At 36.8% G+C, this 22376-nt stretch overlaps 1 protein-coding gene across 7 annotated transcripts in view; it reads right to left on the bottom strand.

The window, feature by feature from the left end:
* The window catches only part of Cdkal1 (CDKAL1 threonylcarbamoyladenosine tRNA methylthiotransferase), a 627362-nt gene that overhangs the window by 29858 nt on the left and 575128 nt on the right, over positions 1-22376 (bottom strand). For all 7 annotated transcript variants that reach the window (XM_021260567.2, XM_021260565.2, XM_021260566.2 and 4 more), the window contains one exon: positions 48-131. In XM_021260567.2, the coding sequence (XP_021116226.1) occupies positions 48-131 (84 nt within the window). Of the gene's footprint in view, positions 1-47; positions 132-22376 lie in introns of those variants that run through there.

Here is a 22376-nt window from a genome sequence, read left to right as displayed (position 1 = left end):
TCTTTCTTATTTTGGAGAAAACTCAAGAATACTGAAGTGCTTCTTACCTGCTCATAAAATTGATTGTGTGCAACATAAAACTTGGAATCAAAAGATTCTTCTGTTACTAACACTTTTTGTTTTTCACCAATCTGTGGAGAGAAGGGAGAAAAAAAAATGGAAAGATAAAGACAAGTACCTGAGAGTCTAAAAATAAATACCAGCCCAAATAGTTCTGGACCCACTCAGGTCCTCTAGAGTTTAAAGTGTAGACAGCTAATTATTAACAGCTAACACTGTTCAAATGACTAATTCAAATTTCTTCATTAACTATGCTGGTGATACAAAATTAGCATAGTATGAACTCTCCTTTTCTTACATAACTATGAAACAGAACTTGATTGTATTTCTTCCTTCAACATAAGTAAGATAATTAAAGCTTCTAAGACATACCAAAATCTTCTAAATATCACTTTGTTTCTTGAAACAAAGTTGCAAAACAAGCCAGAACAGGCTGCTTCTAATTCAAATTCATGAAAATATTTTGGCAATATGAAATAGTAATAAACACTGAGTTATGAGGGATGTAATACTAAAGAAAATGCCTCCAAAAACTAGTCATTAGGCCCTTGTGTCTCAACATTTCTCATGTTGCATATGGTTCTGAAATTAGTAATTCACACAGCTATTTACTGATTATATACACTTTTCTCCATCACAGGGAACTGTCTCTTTGCTGGAGCCCCGATGCCATAGTCAGTTAATTATTTTCTTTTAAAGAGAAGGACAGCAAAAAATATGGACTGTTTGATTTACACTTACAATCTAAGCAAGTATTTTTAATAACCAAGAAGTTAAATCAGCCAAACAATGGTTAAAGAAATGTGACTATCCAAAAACAAACCAAAACAAAAGAGCCACTATTTCTAAGTTTATTGCACTGTGAAATATAGCATTTAAAGTATCAATTATTTTTTTTTTAAAGGTTGTCAAAAATGTCTCATCTAGCAAACCAGCTGTACTGAATCATGGTTCCTGGAATTACTTTCGCCTTTGGTGCTTGATAAATACAACCCCTTGAATTGAAGTACACTGGCAAGATGATTTCTTAAGAAGAAATTCCTATTCTCATTTGTAGGGGCTTGTCACTATGATCAGGCAGTTTTATCATTTCAGAAATATAAACACAGCTGCACTAAATGGACCACCTAACAATTAAAAAAGACATCAAACTCCCCTAGTCATCATTCAATGCCAATGCCTAAATACACCATAATTTGCCATCTAGTTTACCATCTCATTCAAAAAGTAGCTCGCTTATCCAAAAGTTGTGGAGGTCTCTGAGATGGTACTTATAGGACTTATTTAAGTTCCTGAAAACCAGTGAAAGCTCCTCTAACACTAGAAAATCAGGTAGCCCCAAAAGAGAGTTCTTCAACTTCTACGATGAGCTTCCATGGCTCGGTTTATCAAAAACAGATGGGTGAATAATGGTTTTCACTGAAGTATATTCTCTTGGAAGAAAACTTGGAATGTTTGCACACAGTTCACAGTGTGAGTTGCTTATAACTTAGGATAAGTATCTGTCAATGGTTCTTAAGGAAATCTGTAATTACACTTCATTTAATATTAAGTTTTCAGGAAATCATCGACTATAAGAATGCAGAGCCACTGAACGGGTATGCTGCTTCTCTGCTCTTGTTAGAATTCACGTGGACAGTTGCAGAAATATTTTTGTGCTGTTTTGTTTCCTCTGGTATCTCCAGTGATATCTATAATGATAACAGTAAAATATACACAGAGGTGGAAAGACTTGGTATGTTCATATAGTAGAGGGCTGGGCTTTCAACCATTCATTGGAGAACTATTTGTGGGTGACTACTTAACTACTATTTGACAAAGAGCATCAGGAGAACTGTTCTATGCATTAAGTAATAATGGCAAATGCTTTTCTAGTTACACTATTTGTTTCCTGGGCCACAGACTTTGTCTCATTGGTGACAGCCATTGAATTCCCCAAAGGATACTGAGCAAACATGAGCACAGAAAGTAAGGGCTTTGATCAAAAGCTACTGCAATCCACATATACCCCCCTAAAATGTTCTAAAGAACAAATAATAAAATTAGCTTGCCTCAATATTTTTTATGAATGAACTCATGCCAAAGTGAATATCCAAATACAACTTTTAAGAGAAGCAACTATTTCAAATCTTAAAATCAACAAGAAGTTACAGAAGGGAAGAGTTCAGATAGAACTCTGGAAAAGCAACTTTGCCTTGGCCACAATAAAAGATTGTAAGGGCTAAGCAAATGTACATAAGCCTCAAGTCTCTTTCTAAAATCAATCGCCTCCTCCTATGAGTTCCAACTGTTGTCTCACCAACTCCATGTTATAACCCAGTGTAGATAAAGAACTTCATACAACAAAATTTACAGTAATCAGCTTGATTTGGCATTTCCTAAGAGGGCCTCTGTTATCAGAGTGAGGAGTCCCAGTCCCAGGGGAAAAAGCAGGACATCTGGAGCAAAGAGGCAAGCTACAGAAGTCCTTAGGCCACTAAGACCACACCCCCAAGCAACCTGCTAGACTAACGGCAGAGATAACCCAGCAGGAAGGTTCAGCGCTCTCTCACAGTGGGTGATGGAGCAAGCCTGGTGTCTCAACCACACTATGCTGAGATGCAGTCTTCTATAGCTACCTCTCTGTCACTGGCAGAACCCTGCCCAGAGGCTGGAACCACCAACAGGAAAGCAAGGTTACATCATTTTGAAAATATGAGCAAACAAAATCCCTGAAATCATGGTTTTCATAAAATTTGTGACTGGCAGCACAAGATGTTTGTTCAGCAGAGATGATTAAATTGGAACTGAAACTGCAGATCTGCAGAATGGTCTAGAAGGTGGCTTCAAGAGAAGGACAGGAAGAAAGGAATGATGAGAAGCAAGGGGAAGCATCTTAAGAGGGTTTTCAAAAACATCAAATGCCAGGTATTTGGATAGGATGGTACTGGAAGAAGACCTAAGATCTGGGTAGAATGTTTTAGATGAAAGAGATCTGATCATGTTTGGGGCCTTCACTTTCCTCATCTACAAAATGGGCAGTTCTTAAAAGGCAGGATGGTGGAGAGCTGAATGGGAGCTAGATTACAATATAGAAGGGCTTTTTCCTCCAAAGTCTTAAGTCATTCACAGCAGAGCTGTAGGTTAGGAACTGATATCCCCACAAGGTACTGTGGGAACCACATCAAGAAAGGCTCTCTCTTTTCTCACCAAGTGTATGGTTAGAGCCCTCTGCAAATTGTGGCCATTCTGTTGCTTCACTTAAAAGAACAATGATCTTTAATATCCACTAAAGGACATTTACAAGGTCTTTCAAAAGGCTATCAAGGGACCTGAAGTTTTCTTAAAGAAGCCTGTCAGAATTTCTGCAAAACTCTTTTTATAATCCTAAAAAGGATTATATATTTATGGTATCAGTATATATTTATGGTTAATTAAATAAAATACTCAATTTCTGTAACAGGTTAGAGCTGAAGGCTTTCCTTGGGACTGTAACCCCCTGGGAAACCCAGTTTCTCTTCTCCCAACCTTGAGGATTTTATCAAGAAATAAAATTGATTCTACCTATCTGCAGCAAGGGACAATTCTTGCAGTTTGTCCCTTAATTCAGCTCTATGGACTTTTGAAAGCGACTCTGAGTCTTGACACCTGCTTTTGCAAACCAGGTATACTTTGTAATTTATTCACAATTGTCAGTGGAGAACGTAATTTTTCCTAAGGTGCACAGAAATTCATTTAGACCACCTTAACCTTACTTTAACAAGCCATTTTGTAAAGAATGAATTATAAAGATGGTCTTGTAAAACCATCCCTCTCCTTCCACAGATTTGGTCATTGATGTGAGGGGCAATGCAGGAATAAACCCCTATAAGACCCTATATGACTTGTGTCCTACCAGAGCAGCTGGAACCGGGGCCCTCAGCTGTGAATGAGTGAGTGTGGTACAATGTTCAGGCCTAGGAGAGAAGACATGGGAAAAGCTCTTCATGTTTTTTTAACTAGGAAAGCAGAATCTAAAGGTATTTACTACCTTAGCCAGGCAAAGGCTGTAAGACCTCAGAAGGGGCTTAATCATCTCTCTGATTTCAAAGAGGGAACTATGGTGGTGCAAGACAGGTGATTTGCTCTGTGGCAATAGCAGAAAGGAGAAAAGGTGGTCTCTCTGCACTGTCCCCACTGCTCAGTGAATCCTGTTTAGTTGCTAGCTGTAGAAAACTTGAGCATTGTGGATCTAACTGCAGTGTATGCCTTTTCCTTGAGGAACATCTGTGATAAACAAAAAGCAATGTTTTTAAGATTCGATTTCTGGATAGATTTTCCAACATGTTACATAATCAACTAGCTGTGTCATTTCTGTCACATCTATGCTTAAAATTTCCCAAGTGCCTGAAGTTGTGAGAAACATCAGTTCTAACCATATGGCTGGAGAACATACAAAAAACACACACTTGCATTAAAAAGCAGTGGTTTCCAACATAATTTGGTTGTTGGATGAATGCTCATTCAAGTATACTCTTTTCCTATTCGTCCCAAACAATACCCTACACAAGGCCATATAAGGACTTAAAGAGAAAAAATGAAAAGAATTGTTTGAAGAAAGGCAGATGTTACTGAAATGAAACAAAGGCATTAGGGTATTTGGGTTAATACCTTTAACTCAGTAAGAAATACTACTTGTACAAGTACTCTGTACACTAGAAAAAGCAAAAGGTTTCTCCTTGATTCACATACAGCTGCAAATGTAAACTTTATGTAAAGTTTCTTTTTCTTTTGTTTTTTTGGTACCGGGGATCAAACTCAGGTCCTTGCACTTTCGAGGCAGGTGGCGGAACCACTGAGCTAAATCTTCGGCAGTTTACTCTTTTTCTTTTTTTGGTACCGGGGATGGAACTCGGGTCCTTGCCCTTGCGAGGCAGGTGGCGGAACCACTGAGCTAAATCCCTGGTGCTACTCCTCTTTTTTTTTCCTCACCTCTGCTTTACACTTAGAAAACCTGAGATACGGTTTGGAAACTAATGTCAATCACAATTATACTCTGAAGTATTGGGTTAGAAAAATTTAAATATTTCAATTTGATTGTTTATAGTAGCAAAAGCAACAACAACAAAAAAACCTTACAAAGGTCAGATGTGTATATATATATGCCTACACACACACACACACACACACACACACATACACATTGTTTTTGAGGATCCACATAGGATACACATTTATTTCTTAAAAACAGTTATAAGGTGATAAAGAAATTATTTTATTTTCCCTTGGTGTGTCCTTTCTTTGCCTTAGGGAAGCAATGGAGATTAAAATGCACATATCAAAATCCTTACAATCATTTAATCACAGTCCTAATAAACTTGGATTTTATCTGTTTATTCTACGAAGTATTCTGACATGCTACTTCTGTAGGTAAGTTTTTTTTTTTTATTGTAGATAATAAAATACAATTTTTCTACCTGACTGGTTTCTGAATGCCTGACTCTGGGAAATGTCAAATGTCTTTCTTTAGCTGCATTAAAATTAGTTTTTCTTTCTTTCCTTTCTTTCCTTCCTTCCTTCCTTCCTTCTTTCTCCCTCTCTCGCTCTCTCTCTTTCTTTCTTTCTCTCTTTTTTTCTAAGTTGCCTGGAACATGTTAAACACAGGCTGTGACCTTAAACTCTAAAATAATATTTCTAGTGTCTGTGCAAAAGGCTGCCCTCTCATACACCTTTAGACTAATTACTGCAGTGTAATGTTTCCAGTGAACTGCTGTAATTACACTTGGAGAAAAGTATGGTCTTGTTCTTTCCTAGCTAATGAAAATGATAACCTTTCCATTTTGATTCATCATTCACAACAGGCAGAGCATGCGATGCCGGGTCTCCAGGGCATACAGTAATTTTCCTGACTGTTTATGCACACTTCTGTTTTCTGGCCCTGCAGATGCTAGAATTAAAGAACCAAGCATACTTATGCTAACAACAGTCAACAGTAATAATAGCAATAACATTAAAATTTAATATCATCCTTATTCCACAATGCTATTCTATCATGAAATAGGGCCATGACACAGGAATGCGTGTCAGAAATGATGATAGTGTAGCTAACAAGAAATGAGCCTCTAATCCTTCACATTCAAAATGCTGGCTATCAGAGTACTGGACAACTGAAGGCTTCCTAAGACAAGATGTCGGCAGTTATTGTCAAAGGGGCTAAGCTTGTGTCTAACTCTTAAACAGGGGGAAAAATGCATTCTATTAGGTTTTTAAAATAACATTATCCTCTGTGAAGAAACAAATATTGTTTAGCTACACTTAGGATTGTATTTATTCAAAAGGTAAAAAATGTTCCTTTGAAGCAGAATGTCCATATGTTTAAATATTTAATATACGGTTATCGATTAAATGCTATGAGTATTTTAGCGGTATTTTATTTCTTCTCACTTAAAAAATAACCTGAACATGAACAAAAAACTTAAACCCAATTTGGCTTTTCCAAAATCTCTCCTCCTGAAACAGTAATGTAAACTACAAAGACCAGATTCAAGGCAGCTGAGTGGAATCAAATTAGACCATAAAGTCTGTTCTACTGTCAATCCTGTCCAGCTTTTTCCTTCATTTTCTGGCTGGTTTTCCTCCAGCCATGTGCTCACCCCAATAAGTGAAACTCTAGGTAGCCTCTTCCCAGCTGGAGGCAAAACCTCATTCTTACCAACAAAGCTATTTTCACCTACTAGTGGAAAGCCAATAGCAATGGCAAGTAAGTTACAGGATACAGGATGGCTTGATCCTTTTCCGGCATCAAAGACCTATACCTAGTGTTGACTGAACTTTGATCTTGGAAATACAGCCAAGTTTTAACCACCTACCTCTTCCTGCTTGTTTAGAGCATTCTAAGGTATTATCTATAGTGCTTCATAATTTATTTTTCGATTGTGGTAAGAGCACAATATGAGATCTACCCTTTCAACAAACTCAAATAAATAGACTTCCTATATTACATACAGACTTTATTACAGATCTGTTTTTCCCCACATTGAACAAGTTCTACAGTACCTGGGGAGAATGGGAAAATGTTCCACATTTAAAGGTAAGTATGACCTGGGCTGGGGATTTAGCTGAGTGGTGCAGCCACCTGCTTGCTCAGGGTCTAGAGTTTGATCCCTAGTACCAAAAAAAAAAAAAGAAAGAAAGAAAAACAAAAAGCTAAGTATGACCTGTGGATAGATATTGCCAGTAAAATCTATCCATGAGATCTTATGTATGAGACTAAGTAAGCCCAAGTTGGGGTATGTGTACAGAGCCCTTTCTTGTTTAAAAACTCAATCCTAAAATTTGAACATAATTTCCATTTACTTCCATCATCTTGATCTTTTGCCCTTGGTCCCTAGTAGTAACCACTTGGCAAGTTGGGGCCAATTTTTTTTGGGGGGGGGGCAATTTTTTGATGAGCTTCTCATAAAGACAGAAAATTACACTGTACACCTTAAATATATAATTATATTACAAAAAAGATGAAAGAAGGAGAAAGAAACCACAAAATATTTGGAGAAAATATAAATTATATCCATACAATCTTTTAATACCTTTTTAACATAAATGTCACATTGCCACGGGAGGTTTTCTAAATATCAAGTTTTAAAAATTTATTTACAGTGGTCTTATCTTATCTGGGACTTCGCTTCCTACAGTTTCAGTTACCTTGGGAAGCTGTGATGTGAAAATATGACACAGAAAATTCTGGAAATAAATAATTTGTAAGTTTTAAGTTGCATACTATTCTGGGTAGTGTTATAAAATCTGATGCCATTCCATGCCATCCCACCCAGCATATGAATTTCTCTTTATCCAGAGTATCCACACTGTATGTGCTACTTGCTCATTAGTATAAATGTACGGTGAGATATTTTGAGGAAAAGGGTAAGGCCACATTCACAAAAGTTTTATTATGTTTTACTTTGTTATTAGTTATTGCAATAATCTTTTACTGTGCCTAACTTATGAACTAAACTTTATTATAGGCAGATTATGTACAGGGAAATACACACACATAAATATATATACACACACACATATACATACACATACATATACATACATACATATATACATATATACATACATACATACATATATATATATATATATATGAATGATTTGGTACTATCCTTGGTTTTACTTATCATTCTTGGGGTTTTTGCAGCATACAGTATCTCACAAAGATAAGGAAGGACTAGTGTATAAGAAGTAGTGCCATAACAGAAAAATTTTTATAGCACCTATGACTATTATATATGAGATATAATATGTATCATATACATACTATATTACTTATATAAATATATATTACCTCTATCTATAAAAAACTTTACAAAACAATAAGAAAATAATGAATGCTCCTAGTAGAAAAATAAAATGCTAAAAAAAGCAATTAAAAACCAAAAACAATCTAAATTATATACATATGTGAAACTACACCCACCTCACCTCAGGCAGAGAATAAACACTAAATACCCTTTTCCCCACAAATGGACAAAAATAGACAGAATACTGGGCTATAAATACTTCTAGGGAGAAAATACACACACACACACACACACACACACTCACTGTTTATAGCTCCTGGACAAGTCACCTTCTTGGAAGGTTAAGTTTGGGGGGAGTTTTGTTTCACTGGTGACATAATATATAAGCCAAGTTAAAAACAAACCAAAAAAGAAAAAAAGGTAACGAGAAAGAGATAAACAGAAAGCGAGAGAGGGGAAGAAGCCAAAACCTAGTTAGAAAAAGACTCAGTATTTATGTAACCTACTAATCTGAGGTACCTACCAGCAAACACCTCTACAACCTCTGCTCAAATCTTCATTCCAAAGCATCCAGAGATGAATGCCAAGAGCAGGGCAGCTCCCTCAGCTAAAGTTCCAGACACACTGCTAACACGACAGGCCACTCCGAAGCATTAAAAGAGTCTGACATTTGGAGGAACAGAGGTGTGGGTGTGGTATGCTGGACACTTTCCAATTTCCTTTCTGGCATAAGAAAGCTGCTTTTCAAATACTAGCTTATGAAAGAGGGTGGGTAAGTTAAGAGCGAATTTTTAAAATCACAAGTTCAGAGCTGGCATGGGTAAAAGGGAAGCATTAATAGGTAATTTACTTCAAACTCAGAGGAGAAAACTAAGGTCCCTTAGAGAATATGACTTGGTCAAGGTCATACAGCTCATAATATTTAATCCATAACATTAAAGATGGATTTTGGCTGGACAAGTATATTAGGCAAGTGGTAAATTACTCAATTACTCTGAACTGTTTCATGTCCTTCGGTAGCCACTGTACACACAGCTACTAACTGCCTGAAATGTACCAAATTCAAGTTGAGATGTGCTATGAAATACACACAGAGTAAACCACACACTGGATTTCAAACACTTAACATGAATAAAATAATGTCAATTACTCATTTTTGTATTGCTTATATGTTGAACTAACACTTTGATATATTGAGTTAAATAAAATGTATTATTGAAACCAATTCCACTTGTGCTATTTTTGCTTTTTTAATGTGGCTACCAGATAATTTAAAATAACATCTGTGGTTCATACTGTGTTTCTATTGGACAGGGTTGCTCTAAGACATGATGATATTGTTTTTAAGGATTTAATGGAAATGCCTCATTTCACAATTTAGAAACGATCACACTGACTATTTAAAAATATTTTTAAAAATCTTACTCCAGTCTTAATTGCAGCAATCATATAGATACATATACATTCCTTATTAAAATTAAAGCATTGTATCTATAAATTGTAAAGGCAGGAATTTTGAATTGGTAAATTATTGTCTTGACCATTATTCTTCCATTTTCCCAGCTGATTAGAGCCCCCCCCTAAAATCTTCCTTGTTTTTTAGGTAAATTCAGACAACCAAGGAAAGGCTATCTAAATTTTCCAATCTGTTATTTTCCATAGAAACAACCATGCAAATAACAGTGGCTTTTGAATTAATAATAGGGAGAAATTGATCATTTTCAAATTAAGTTTTTAAAAGGCCAAACATGAATATCCGAGATAATGTTTTTGGTAAGATAAGTCTTTTACTAACCCGCCCTTTTACCAAAGGACTCAGCATAGATGCCAGAAATAAATAACACGTGCAGTACACCCCACCATCTTTCAACCATTTGCCAGGCAGGACTGGGGCTGAGGAAGCAGAAAGGATTAAGCAGAAATCAAAGACAGTCAAGCTCTAATGGTGTCTAATTAGCATAACAAAAGACACAGCCACAATCTTTCAGCAGTGGGCAATACATCTCATTAAAGAAGACTGAATAACAATTATTCTCCCCTGCTCCCTCCACCCTCACCCCCTGCTTCTTGGCTTAGCTCCTGAGACCCTGTGAGCAGAGCTGAGAGCTGCTGCTGTATGGGCCAGGCATTCAGGCTGCAGGGGAAAGAGCCCACTTGTGTCAGTGCACCTGCATCTCCATGCTTCATTCCCATTTCCTCCCCTGCTGTGAAAACGCAGCTTCCTCAAGCACACACAAGTCCTGCTAGCCAGTTTACAGGAATATAATATTGAGAAAAGTCGAAGATGGCCTGAAAAAAAATACAGCCCCCCTTCAAATGGCTTTATTGAAAGAAAATTGATCTACTTGTTTCCCTTCATCTATCTTGGTTTCCCCCCTTTTACGTTATTTCCCTGAGACTTAATGAAGCAAACTGAATTCTACCAAATTTTATCCCAACCAGTAATTGGCTGGCTAAACACACACACACACACACACACACACACACACACGCGCGCGCGCGCAATTTAAATGGGAGTCATCTACTTCAGGCCTAGCCTCTCCCTATTTCCTCTTGAGGACAGACAAGTGAGAAAATGCGAAATTCAACAAAAGGAAATTGAAGTTGCAGACAAGCACATGGGAAGACTAAATACATTTAAACCAAGAATAAAAGATTCCACCTAAACCAAGAATTAAAATATTTTTTCCAAAGTGGTTACTAAGAAAGATGAAAGCTCCAAGGAATTCTATGTAATTTTTCCTATCAGTCAACTTTGGGGGAAGGACTGAGTGGGGAAGAGAGAAAAAAGACAGTTATTTAATCCAAACAATTTTTAATTCTGAGCTATACATTTTGATCAGTAACACCTTTCAAAGGGGAATTTAGTATGAGGGGTGCTTTGATTTTTTTAAAAATGGCTTCTACTGCCAAACACAATATTACATTGTTCTGCCTAAGCCTGAGCTGCCTGCAAACTGCTCCAGGAAAAGCTGTTTATCACATATGCAGATAGGAACCACTGCAATGGTTCCTGAGACTAAATAGCAGAAAGCCAGCCAACTCACAGGAGTAGCAAGGGAAAAACTACTGAACCTATTTAGTATGTCTGGATTTTTCCAAACTGCTGCAACATTACTGAATTGCAGGCACTGAGAAGTCTTGAGAATACTCAAATCATTAAAATCATAGAGTGGACACCTGGGGTGAGACATTTTAATGGTATAGTACTCTGGGTGTGACAGCACAGTGTATACAGTTAAACTTCAGGACATCACTTTCATCCTAAAAGGCCCTTCTCTATGTGGTAAAATACTTAGCACTTAAGACTCAGTTTCTACTTTCCATCCCTCAGGTGGAATAGAGGTTTTGATTTTCTGTCCCATGGAATTTCTGTTTAACATTTTACATTGATACACACACGTATATATTTACTTCTTGTTTAAAGTTTTGTCAAAAAGTAACATGAAAATTTAACACATTATTATGAATTTGACATTTTTTTATTTTAAAATTCATTCCCCACACTTGAATTTTGATCCCTATCAGAGACTGGATCGCTCATCTAAACCATGTAGGTAGGTTAGTAAGGTTTCCTTCCATTTTAAGACAGGACCTGGGCCAGAGGATAAAAGCTGGAAGAATACCGATCAGGGAGTCAGGGAGTCTCCACTTCCTTCCAGCCCTGCCACTATCTGGCTGTCTGACTACAAGCAAATCATTTCACTTATGGGCCTCAGTTTCCTTATCTTAAAAAAAGAGGGGGACAGGTACAGAAATAAGTCATAAAGTCATATGTGGCTCACGCATTCTGTTTCTCAAAGAAGAGCCTCAGTAAAGTGTCCTGCAGGGCACATGAGAGAAAAGGAGGCCCTTCTGGCCTTGGCTCTCCAGACACAGCTAGGCCGGCCCTGGCCTGACAGCCTAGCATGGGGGTCAGCACTGCTGCTCCTTCCTCCCACCACCAGTGCTCACATGCTGTTGGTATCAGCAACACCTGCCAAAGGGTGGATGACGGAAGAGAAGTAGCATTTGAAAATTTCACTTACTTTCTGAAAGAAATCATCAAAATAATTATGTGGGTTAATAACTGTGTAGTCTTCAGATTAATAAACTGGCTTTTGGGAGTTAGTGGTGGGAGTCAAAGCACAGAAAGAGTCCATAGCAAGTGATGGAAAAGGTAGACCATCATTGGTAATATGGTACGGGGGTGGGCGTGGGCGTGTATTATTTAACTAAATCTCAACCTTCCGTTCATCTTCCATTTACCATAAAAAATGGCTTTGTGAATGCAATGCATTCATGGTCCCAACATTACTGGTGTATATCTTTATTGTGGTCATGAGACTATCGGATGGATATATGACTAATAAAGGTCTAGATCAGTGGTGGCAAACTCAGGAACATGTGCTACAGTGGGCTGTTTGCATTATTGAAAGCTCTAAAAGGTTCACTATCACTGGTATAGATTACTGCTCAATGTGCTAACAAAGTGGAAGGCTGCAGGAGGAATTAGGATGCTGGATGCAAAGAGCACAAGTCAGCATTCCTGGAGGGCCCGGCACTGCAATCCCTCACGGGGAACCATCCATGAAAAGCAGAGAGAACTCTGGCTCCAATTTCGAAGCCACAACTCAAAAAGATTGCAGAGAAGTAAGACAAAACATATTTAATGGGGGAAAAAGGAGGAAAAATTGCCAATACTGATAAATCTGTAATTTATTTTTTTCAGTAGCTATTGGAAAGATGAATTATGCTGGAAAAAAAACCTCAAGCAGCTTCTTGTCATTTTAAAACATGATCTTGTGCCTGCCTGAAAGAGTTAAAGCTGTATGCTGTATAAATATTTATCATTCTTCTTTCAAAAGGATAAGAAAAATTTCCCCTGCATATATGAATTTCAGATTGCTAAGCAAACAAGACGATATGGTCAGAGACCCATCATCTTAATGAGGATATGGTAATGCTAATGATTTTTTTTTAAGGATGCTTACATGTGATCAAAACCTGGAGGTTCTGATTTTAGACTAAGGCACACACAAATTCAGGAACAGCTAATGCTTTTAGAAGCATATGGATTGCATGACAGGAAAACCATCAAGGGCTTAAAGTGGGACCAGGGTGAAAGATTCATTAAAAGTGATAAATAGGATATGCTTTTCCTAATGTTTTGCAATTGCATATTCAATACAGCAGGCCAGTGACTATGCATTTTAACTGTCTTTATTTTTAAGAGAGCTGCCAGATTTTAATTACAGATTAAACAGTTATTTGCAAATGAGTACCTCTTCATTAACATACAAGGATCATAATAATAAACAATTCTCTGTTACCACATAGTACACAGAGGCCGGGGAATTAGCTCAGTGGTTCTGCTGCCTGCCTCACAAGCGCAAAGTTCCCAAGTTCGATCCCCGGTATTAAAAAAAAAAAAAGTACACAGGACAGCATGAAGTTTAAGAAAATCATACTACAGTAGGGCAAAATTTCTATTTGATTTGAGCAAACTAATTACTTTGAAAATTTTCAAAGTAAATAAGTAACCTACATGAAAGCTTACAAGATTCTAAATTCTATGAATAGAGATTTTTGTTTCTTTTATTGGCAGCTCTAATTCCAGTTTCTAAAACAATCCCTAGCTCAGAAAAGGTTCTCAATAAATATTTGTTGATTGAATGAATAAATGAACCAATGTTCTTTTTTTTTTTTGGTACTGGGGATTGAACTCAGGACCTTGCACTTGCAAGCCAGGCAGTGGAACCACTGAGCTAAATCCCTGGCCCTGAACCAGTGTTCTTAATAGGTGCGCAGTTACATTTTTGCCAGTAAATTGTCAAACATATACTTTTTGAAAAATTGCTGAATTGAAATCTAATGATTGTAGCATTTTTCTCAAAAGATTTAATTTATTCCAAGGGCTTTAGAAGAATTCCATCTTTTTGTTACTACCTAAAACAAAAGCAGTTACAGTAATGTTAATTTACACAGTTCCTTATTTTATTATCTCTAACTCACAGAAGAAATAGAATTAAGTTGCTCACGCTACTGTGCAAGTTATATTGAGCCCCCAGGTACAGGCTTCCCAGACAGTTTTTTCTGGTATACAATGTTGTACCACCTCCATCTTTGTGCTACTTATGTGGCTAGAGGAAAGCACTACCAAAAAATAAAAAGGTCTTTTTCATAAGAGGGGATGGAACCCAGGAACACTTTGCCACTGAGTTACATCCCCAGCCTTTTTTACTTGAGACAGGGTCTCACTAAATTGCTCCACTTGTCCTTGAACTTGCAATTGTCCTGCCTCAGTCTCCCGAATAGCTGGGAGTACAGGTATGTGTCACTGCACCTGGCTAAAAGAAGCTCTTCAAGAGAAAATAAAAAGTAATATAATAGCATATATTCTATCAATATAATAAAGCAGAAATAGATGGGAAACGAAAGAGAAATTTTCATCATTACATTTCTTAAGAAAAAATGGAAAATAATGAAAACATTTGTTTCAAAATGACCATCTAGAGTCATTTTGCTTTGTATTAGGTTATAACATACCAGTACAGAATTGTTATTGTCAAAATGTAGACTAAGAAAACTGTCTTTAAAATCAACATATAAGTAGGCCGGGGATTTAGCTCAGTGGTTCCGCTGCCTGCCTCGCAAGCACAAGGTCCCTAGTACCAAAAAAAAGGACAAAAATCAACATGTAAGATTTGCAATTAGATCTCTTAGTCCATTTTATGTTTCCATCACAAAATACCAGAGCCTGAGTAATTTATAAAGAAAAGAAATTAATGGAGCTGGGGATTCACCTCAGTGGTACTGCACCTGCCTCTCAAGCACAAGGTCCTGAGTTTGATCCTGGTAAGAGGGGAGGGGAGGGGAGGGGAGGGGAGGGGAGATGAGATGAGATTCATATCTCACTGTTCTGGAGACTGGGAAGTCCAAGGTCAGGGCACTAGCATGTAGTCTGCTTGCTGTGTTGTAACATGGCAGAAGGTGACAAAGCAAAGAGGGGGCAACAGAGTGCTAGCATAAGAGAGCCTAAAGTGTCTGGTAACTGGCCCAGCAACAGCCCGGCCCAACACTGTGTATTTTTCAAATTCTTTAGCTTGCCACAAAGCTACTCGGCTTTATAACTAGAAAAGTCTAGTGATAACAGAAATGTTTACTAGTTATTGTCTTTAAATAAAAAAAGCTAATTATTAACCCCTCTACCCTGGCCCAGCATTTCCCAGAAAATATAGAGGAAACACTCTTTTGAGAAACCACTTCCAGTTGCCTCTAACTAAACATCTTTATATTCTGTTTGGGACTTTGTTGGGCATTAGTGTTGAGGTTAAGTAAGCCCTAGACGGACACAGGAAGGAAATGTCTATGAATATGCAAACCTTGTAATGATAATGAATTGTTGATCTAGGGCAATTATTTTATAAGCCTGTTTAAGGTAATGTTTCCATCACAGTCTCCCTTGCCCCAGTACCATGTGGACACCTTATACCTCCTCTCTGTGAAAATCTAGGACCTTCTTTGCAAAGCTCTGGCAGCCTTTGCTCACCTTGAATGGGGGCCATGCCAGCCATAGAAAAATCACTTCCCTTCTAATGAGTACATCACTTGTTGGAGCCTATCCATCTGAAAAAGATAACAGAGATCCTGGAAAATAAGAGTTTCTACACTTGCCAAACCAGTCTCACAATCCTGTCAAAGTTGGAGTTGAAATTTCATTGCCTTGTTTAGGATTAAGAAAGACTGTGGCAGGCTGGAACTGTTCCCGATACTCCAGCTCTGTTAGTGACCTGCTGTGGTGCTGGAGGAAGAACGTGGCACCTGCTGAGGCTGGAGACAGGCTTTGGTCCCTAGGGTGCTTGGCTTAGTCCTTTGTCCTCACTTAGATTCAAGAACAACCAGTTCTTTCAACAAGTGAGAACAGGTGCCATCTCTTAAGAGACTGACACTAGCTATGTGAAAGTAGGGATACTGATGTCACCACTGCAACTAGGAAGGTCCAGGGATGGCTGAGGTGATACGGAGTTACTGTCTGGAGACTTACTGCTGTTACCAGTTCCAGTCAGGCTAATCCCTTTTGCAATGACTTTTCACAACGTGGTCCTCCCCCTCCCCAAGAGAAAGTCTTACATACAAGATAAAATTAGTGTTAAAAACACACTTTAAAAAACCCTATTATTGGCTGGGGATATAGCTCAGTGCTTCTGCTGCCTGCTACACAAGAGCAAGGACCCAAGTTCGATCCCTGGTACCAAAAAAACCACAACTATTATTCCAACATTTTAAATAAATATGGCATCTCCAGTATTTGAATTCAGAATTAACAGGACACATCATATTAACAGCATATTCATATTTTCTCCAGTCACTGGATTTAAAACATAAATGGTCAGAGATTTCAAAGAAAACTATAGGCACTGTGCAAGAATTTTATATTTAAAAGATCTGTCAATATGTAACCCTATCATATAGTTTGAAATGACAATAAGAAATGCAACTCTATTGTCTTACTTTCCCCCAGTATAATGCTCTTTCCTTGGACACCATATGCTTGTCTCTTTAATCTCCACTTCTCATCTCCTCTGCTCTGTATTATTTTTAACTCACATTTCCTAATTTATTTGACAGATTAGAGAAAGCATCAAAAGGTGATAAAGAGGCTGGGTTCAAGTGAGATTCCGACTTTTGTTTGGATAAGCTGTTTAGTTTTGTGATCTAACAGGATGCATTTAAAAAACTTTCTGTCTCTCCTTTCTTCTTTCTTCCTCCCTACCTCTCATTCCTTTCCTTCCTTCTTGGGCCAGTCTCATTATGCTGACCTCAAACTTACTATGCAGTCCTGGCCAGCCTTGAACTCATGATCCTCTTGCTTCAGCCTTCCAAGTGCTGGGATTACAGATGTGTACCACCATGCCCGGATTAAAATTTCACCTCTTATATTGCTTTGTTCAACATTTTAATTAGGTTGCTAGGCTACGAAGAATTTTTTTATCAAAAATATACTATTTCTTTTTTTTGGTTCCGGGGATCGAACTCCAGACCTTGTGCTTGCAAGGCAGGCGCCGGAACCACTGAGCTAAATCCCCAGCCCCCAAAATATACTATTATACGATGTGTTTCCTTACACAATTTTTTTTTTAAATCATCAAATACATCAATATATAATGGTTTTTTCAATTTCCTTATAACCAATGTTTGAGTAGATGGACTGGCTATTTTTGAGATAATATATAATTCAGTTACTGAAAAGGAAGAAAGAGATTAGCTGAAAGCCTTAAATAATACCCAGCCAGGTTGAAGATCACATCACACTCTTTAAATCAAGCCCTTGGTTTTAGAAATCAAGTGTTCTGGTTTTGTTCAAAACTCTTACTTTCTTAATATATTCAGTTTTTGTAATTAATGAAGAGAGAGTTAAAAAAATCCTGAGAAACTGAAGTTTTGAAATAAGCAATTAAATCAGGTCTGTGAAATATTCACAATCATTACAACCCAGAACTAATTCTTCTCATGTCTGTTAACATTTACTCTCTACAAAATAAAGTATATACGTGTGTTTGTTCAATTTATCAAAACAATCATTATGATATATACAAATTAAGTCTTATAAAAATGAAAATTAGACAATGTATTAGAGCAGAGAAGATCAAACCCTCTAAAATGGAATGGACAAGGCTTAATCTTAAAAACAATTCAGTATTTTATACATTTTCATTCTGTTCAAATATGCTTAAATAAACAGAATTCCCAAAAGTCTAAAAATCATATTTCAGTGCGGTTCTAATTTAAGGAGGGGAAGCCTTGCTTATGTAAATACTGCATATGAACAGCAAAGTTGTGGATTTTTCTAATTGCCATTCTTCTCTTAATACTTCAGGGGCTGCGAGGATTGCTTTTTAGAAACCAATTTCCATCCTATGAAGACATTTCCAGGCTATGGAGGCAGGAAGACTCTTTGCCTACACTGCTTTGTGCTTTTTAAGATTTCATCCTGGTACACACATACTGTGCTCCATGTATAGGGAGCTATCTATACAAATACATTCAAAGCAACAATTGTGTCTTCTTTATCCAGACTATAATTTGCAGAGAGACCAAGGTAATGAAAAACATCTCCCTTGAGGAGATGAGCTGCATTTTCAGCAGACTCACTTGCTGCCTTCACAGCTTTCTCAGTGCTAACCCGGTCACTTCTGCTCTAGGTTTCACTGCTTGGCTTTGTAGCAACAACAGCAAATTATTCTGCATGCATGTTAATATACAGCCTATAATTTGTTTTTATTTATTTTTTATATTTTTGTGGTGCTGGAGTTGGAACCCAGCAAGTTCCCACAAGGAACTTGCCTTGTGCATACCAGGCAAGTGCTCTACCACAGAGCCACACCCCCGGCTCTATCTAAGGTTTCAAGTTGATTAATGTAGAGAAAAATGTTCTTTTCTTACATGCTAGATGTGTATGCAGGAAAAGCCAGAACCAAGGCCAAACCTTTAATCATATAGTCTTAAATGAAATAATTAAACATCTGTTCATCTTTTTTTTTATGGTGTTGGGGATGAAATCCAGGGTCTCACATATGCTAGGTATTGTGCTAATCCCCAGCCCTTAACTTCATATAATCTACAGAAATATGGTGGGGAAGAATTCCCATTTCATTTTCTCACTTAGCAAATAACTATAGTATTCATTTTACAAACATCAGTGAGATGAATGCTCAAAGCCTCTCTGTAGGAACCTCCTGGCGATATGTCAGAGACCCAGGGGCACTGAGTTTCTTGGCCCTGTTCCCACAGCTGGTAGGTGACAAAGACAGCCCACCTTCCAACACTGCTCTGGCTCTGGACTCTGCCCTCTAACTCATCATGTTTCGCTTCTTCCTCGATTTTAAAGTCAAGTTACAGTTATAAAATAACATTACAAATGCTTAATTAATCCTCATCCTTTCCTATTAGAAGACCTTTACTAAACTAATAGTAAATATTAAAAGTCAAATGACACTGTTAAAGTCACCAAGGGATCAAAGAGACTATGGAGCTAAGGTGGTAATTTTAATGTTCATTTATTTATTAGCAATTTAAACCTGTCTAGTTTTAAAAGATGAATAAATCAGTACACAATAAAGGGTACATATGGCCACACAACCTTTGCAAATGAAAATAAAAGATTAGAACTGGGGAGGAAAAGCGGAAGCTAATTATACTTTAACCCTAAATTTAGGTTTACGCCTAGTTTAGCTTACTACTTCAGCTGAGCCCTTGTCTCTGAGCTTCCCAAATTCAAGACAAAAGAAAGGCAGGGTTACCTAGATGAGCTCCATCCACCATTCTACAACTGGGAGGGATGCGAGAAGCTTCATTTGGAAAGCAGATTAAATAAAACTAGATTTGTAATTCTAACCAATTTGGTAAACTGATTTTACAGCCAGCAAACCTATTTTATCATCCTTGCCAGGTAAAAGGCCTGTATCGAAGAGCTGCCCAAATTACATCAACACAGAATACCAATTGTATTGCCACATCTAAGTCTTTTTTGGCTGTGTAACAGCAGTTTCAGCTCTGCCATGTCACAGGGCCATCATTAATGCTCAACTGGATTAACAGCCTCCTAATGGGATTCCTGACTCTATTTTATGTCTGTCTGATCCATTTTCCATAACCCATCCAGGGAGATATTTTAAAAACTCAAGTCTGGTCCTGTCATGCCTGCACTTAAAACTCTACAATGGCTCCCCACTGTTCTCAGGAGCAAGCCCAACACCTCATGTTGCCACATAAAGCCCTACTTTATTTTTAATTGAGTGCACAGGAGGCTATATAATGAAGATGCATAATTTATTTAACCACTTTCCTATTAATAGACATTTGGCTTATTTCCAATTTTTGGCTATTACCAACAATAATACTTGTCTCTTTGGATACATGGTGAACATTTTCTAGAACTGGAATTACTAGGTTGAAGGAAGAAAATTTACACTTAAGATTTTCATTTACAGTATACAGCTAAATTGCTGTCTAAAATGACTTTGTCAATTTACACTTTTCTACACAGTTTATGGGAACTTTCTTTCCTATATCCAACAATATTGCATATTATCAATTAAAAAAAAGAACTCAACCTATATAAAAGCAAATAAATATTTGTGTCATAATTTTTAGTTTCCTAATTTATATTGAGAACATCTTTTAAGTGCTTATTATTAATTTTTTTTTTTTTTGGTACTAGGGCTCGAACTCAGGACCTTGCGCTTGCGAGGCAGATGGTGGCACCACTGAGCTAAATCCTTGGCCCTTTTTAAGTGTTTATTAAATGTCTTGGTCCATTTTTTCTGTGACATTTCAAGTACCGAATTACAATTATTACAGATATGTTTCCTGGTTTCTTGCTTATCTTCTAACTTCATAATACAGAAAGTTTTACTTGTTTGTACTAAAATTTATCAAAAACCTTGTTAGGCTTTTGATTAAGAATATATTGACTTTATAGAATAATGTGGGGAAAGTTGACATTAACATATTACATTGTCCTATACAGGAATATATTATATTTCATAACTTGAATATATCTTTTATATTCTTTAAAAAAGCATCAATTTTCACCATGAAGGTCTTGTACACTTATTTTTCTTGTTAGATTTCTTTCTAGGAGTATTTGCTTAGTTTTTTCTGGGAATGAGATCTCCCATTACATTTAATTTGTCCTTTTCTGTTAATTTTATTTCTAAAGAAATCTTATAGTTGACTCATAATCGTCTAAATAGTTTTTCAGTTAGTTTTCTTGGATTTCCTATATTTATTTGTGTTGTCTGAATATTCTATTATGTAACTAAAATTTTGATGAGAATGAAAATTACTTCCACTTCTATTGCCATGTTCTCACTACCTAGCAGGGCTTTTGGCACATACTGGATGAGCAATAAATACTTTTGAACTGGACAGAACTGAAAATGTAGATTCAGCCTTCTCTTTTCATAAATGGGCATCAAAACCTGTTCATTTCCCCCTACAACAGTCACATTTCTTGAAGGAATGAACCTAGGATTCTACTATCCAAGCATCTATTAATTACCTTATGAAAATAACATATGTGAAAATTATATACTTTCTTAAATACTGGATAAACAAGGAAATAAAATGTGAAATGTCATTTTAAAAATAAAAATAATCAGAATACCACACATTAGATATGGAAGAATTAAAAAATAACAAAGTAGTGAACTTTATAGCATTTAGAAAAACAAGAACCACAGCAATATGTATGCCCTAAGAAATGCAGAAGAAAGAAATACAATTAAAAACAGATACAATTATTTACCCAAGTGTGTTTTTTGGAAGAAATCTCACAAAAATAAAACAATATAATAGAAAAACAAATCAATACTAAAGCAAAATTTTAGCAAAGCCAATCACAAAAAAAGATAAAAGACAAAATGAGAAATGAAAAGAGCATGCCAATAATCAAAAGAATATTGTATACGACTATGTTAATAAATCAATGAAATGGTTACTATAGGAATGTATTATAAAAATTAACTCAAAATTTAAAGAAAGGGAAGTAATACACATACAAACAACTGAAAAAGTTTAATTTCCTTCTAAATAACCCTGGGCAAGAAAGCTTTTACACTTTCAAGAAACCTAATCCCAATGCCATGAGAACAGACTCCAGGTTTTTTAACCTTGAGGTGGTGTCATATCCTTGGTAAAGAGGAGGCCCTGGAGGCTGAGTCCCAGCATTAACATTTATAATTATCCTCCCCTATCTTCAGTTTCACTTATCTGTAGTCCAACAGCAGTTTGAATATGTTAAATGGAAAATTCCAGAAATAAACAATAAGTCTAAAATCGCTTAGTACAGTATATTATTATAACCATTCCACTTTGTTGTCAATCTCTTCCTGTGCCTCATTTATAAATTAAACTTTATCATTATCATGTATAGATAGGAAAAAAACTCATGCATATGTATATACACATACGCACAGCACACACTCATTCATTCAGTAACAACCACATTGCAGGCATTTGGGTTCTTGGAATATATTCCTCACAGGTAAGGGGACACTACTGAACTAA

Source organism: Heterocephalus glaber, unplaced genomic scaffold (genome assembly GCF_053883595.1).
Source record: "Heterocephalus glaber isolate CG9 unplaced genomic scaffold, H.glaber_assembly_v1.0 deba00001472, whole genome shotgun sequence".
NCBI lineage: Eukaryota > Metazoa > Chordata > Mammalia > Rodentia > Bathyergidae > Heterocephalus > Heterocephalus glaber.
This window is presented reverse-complemented; position numbering and strand designations above follow the sequence as displayed.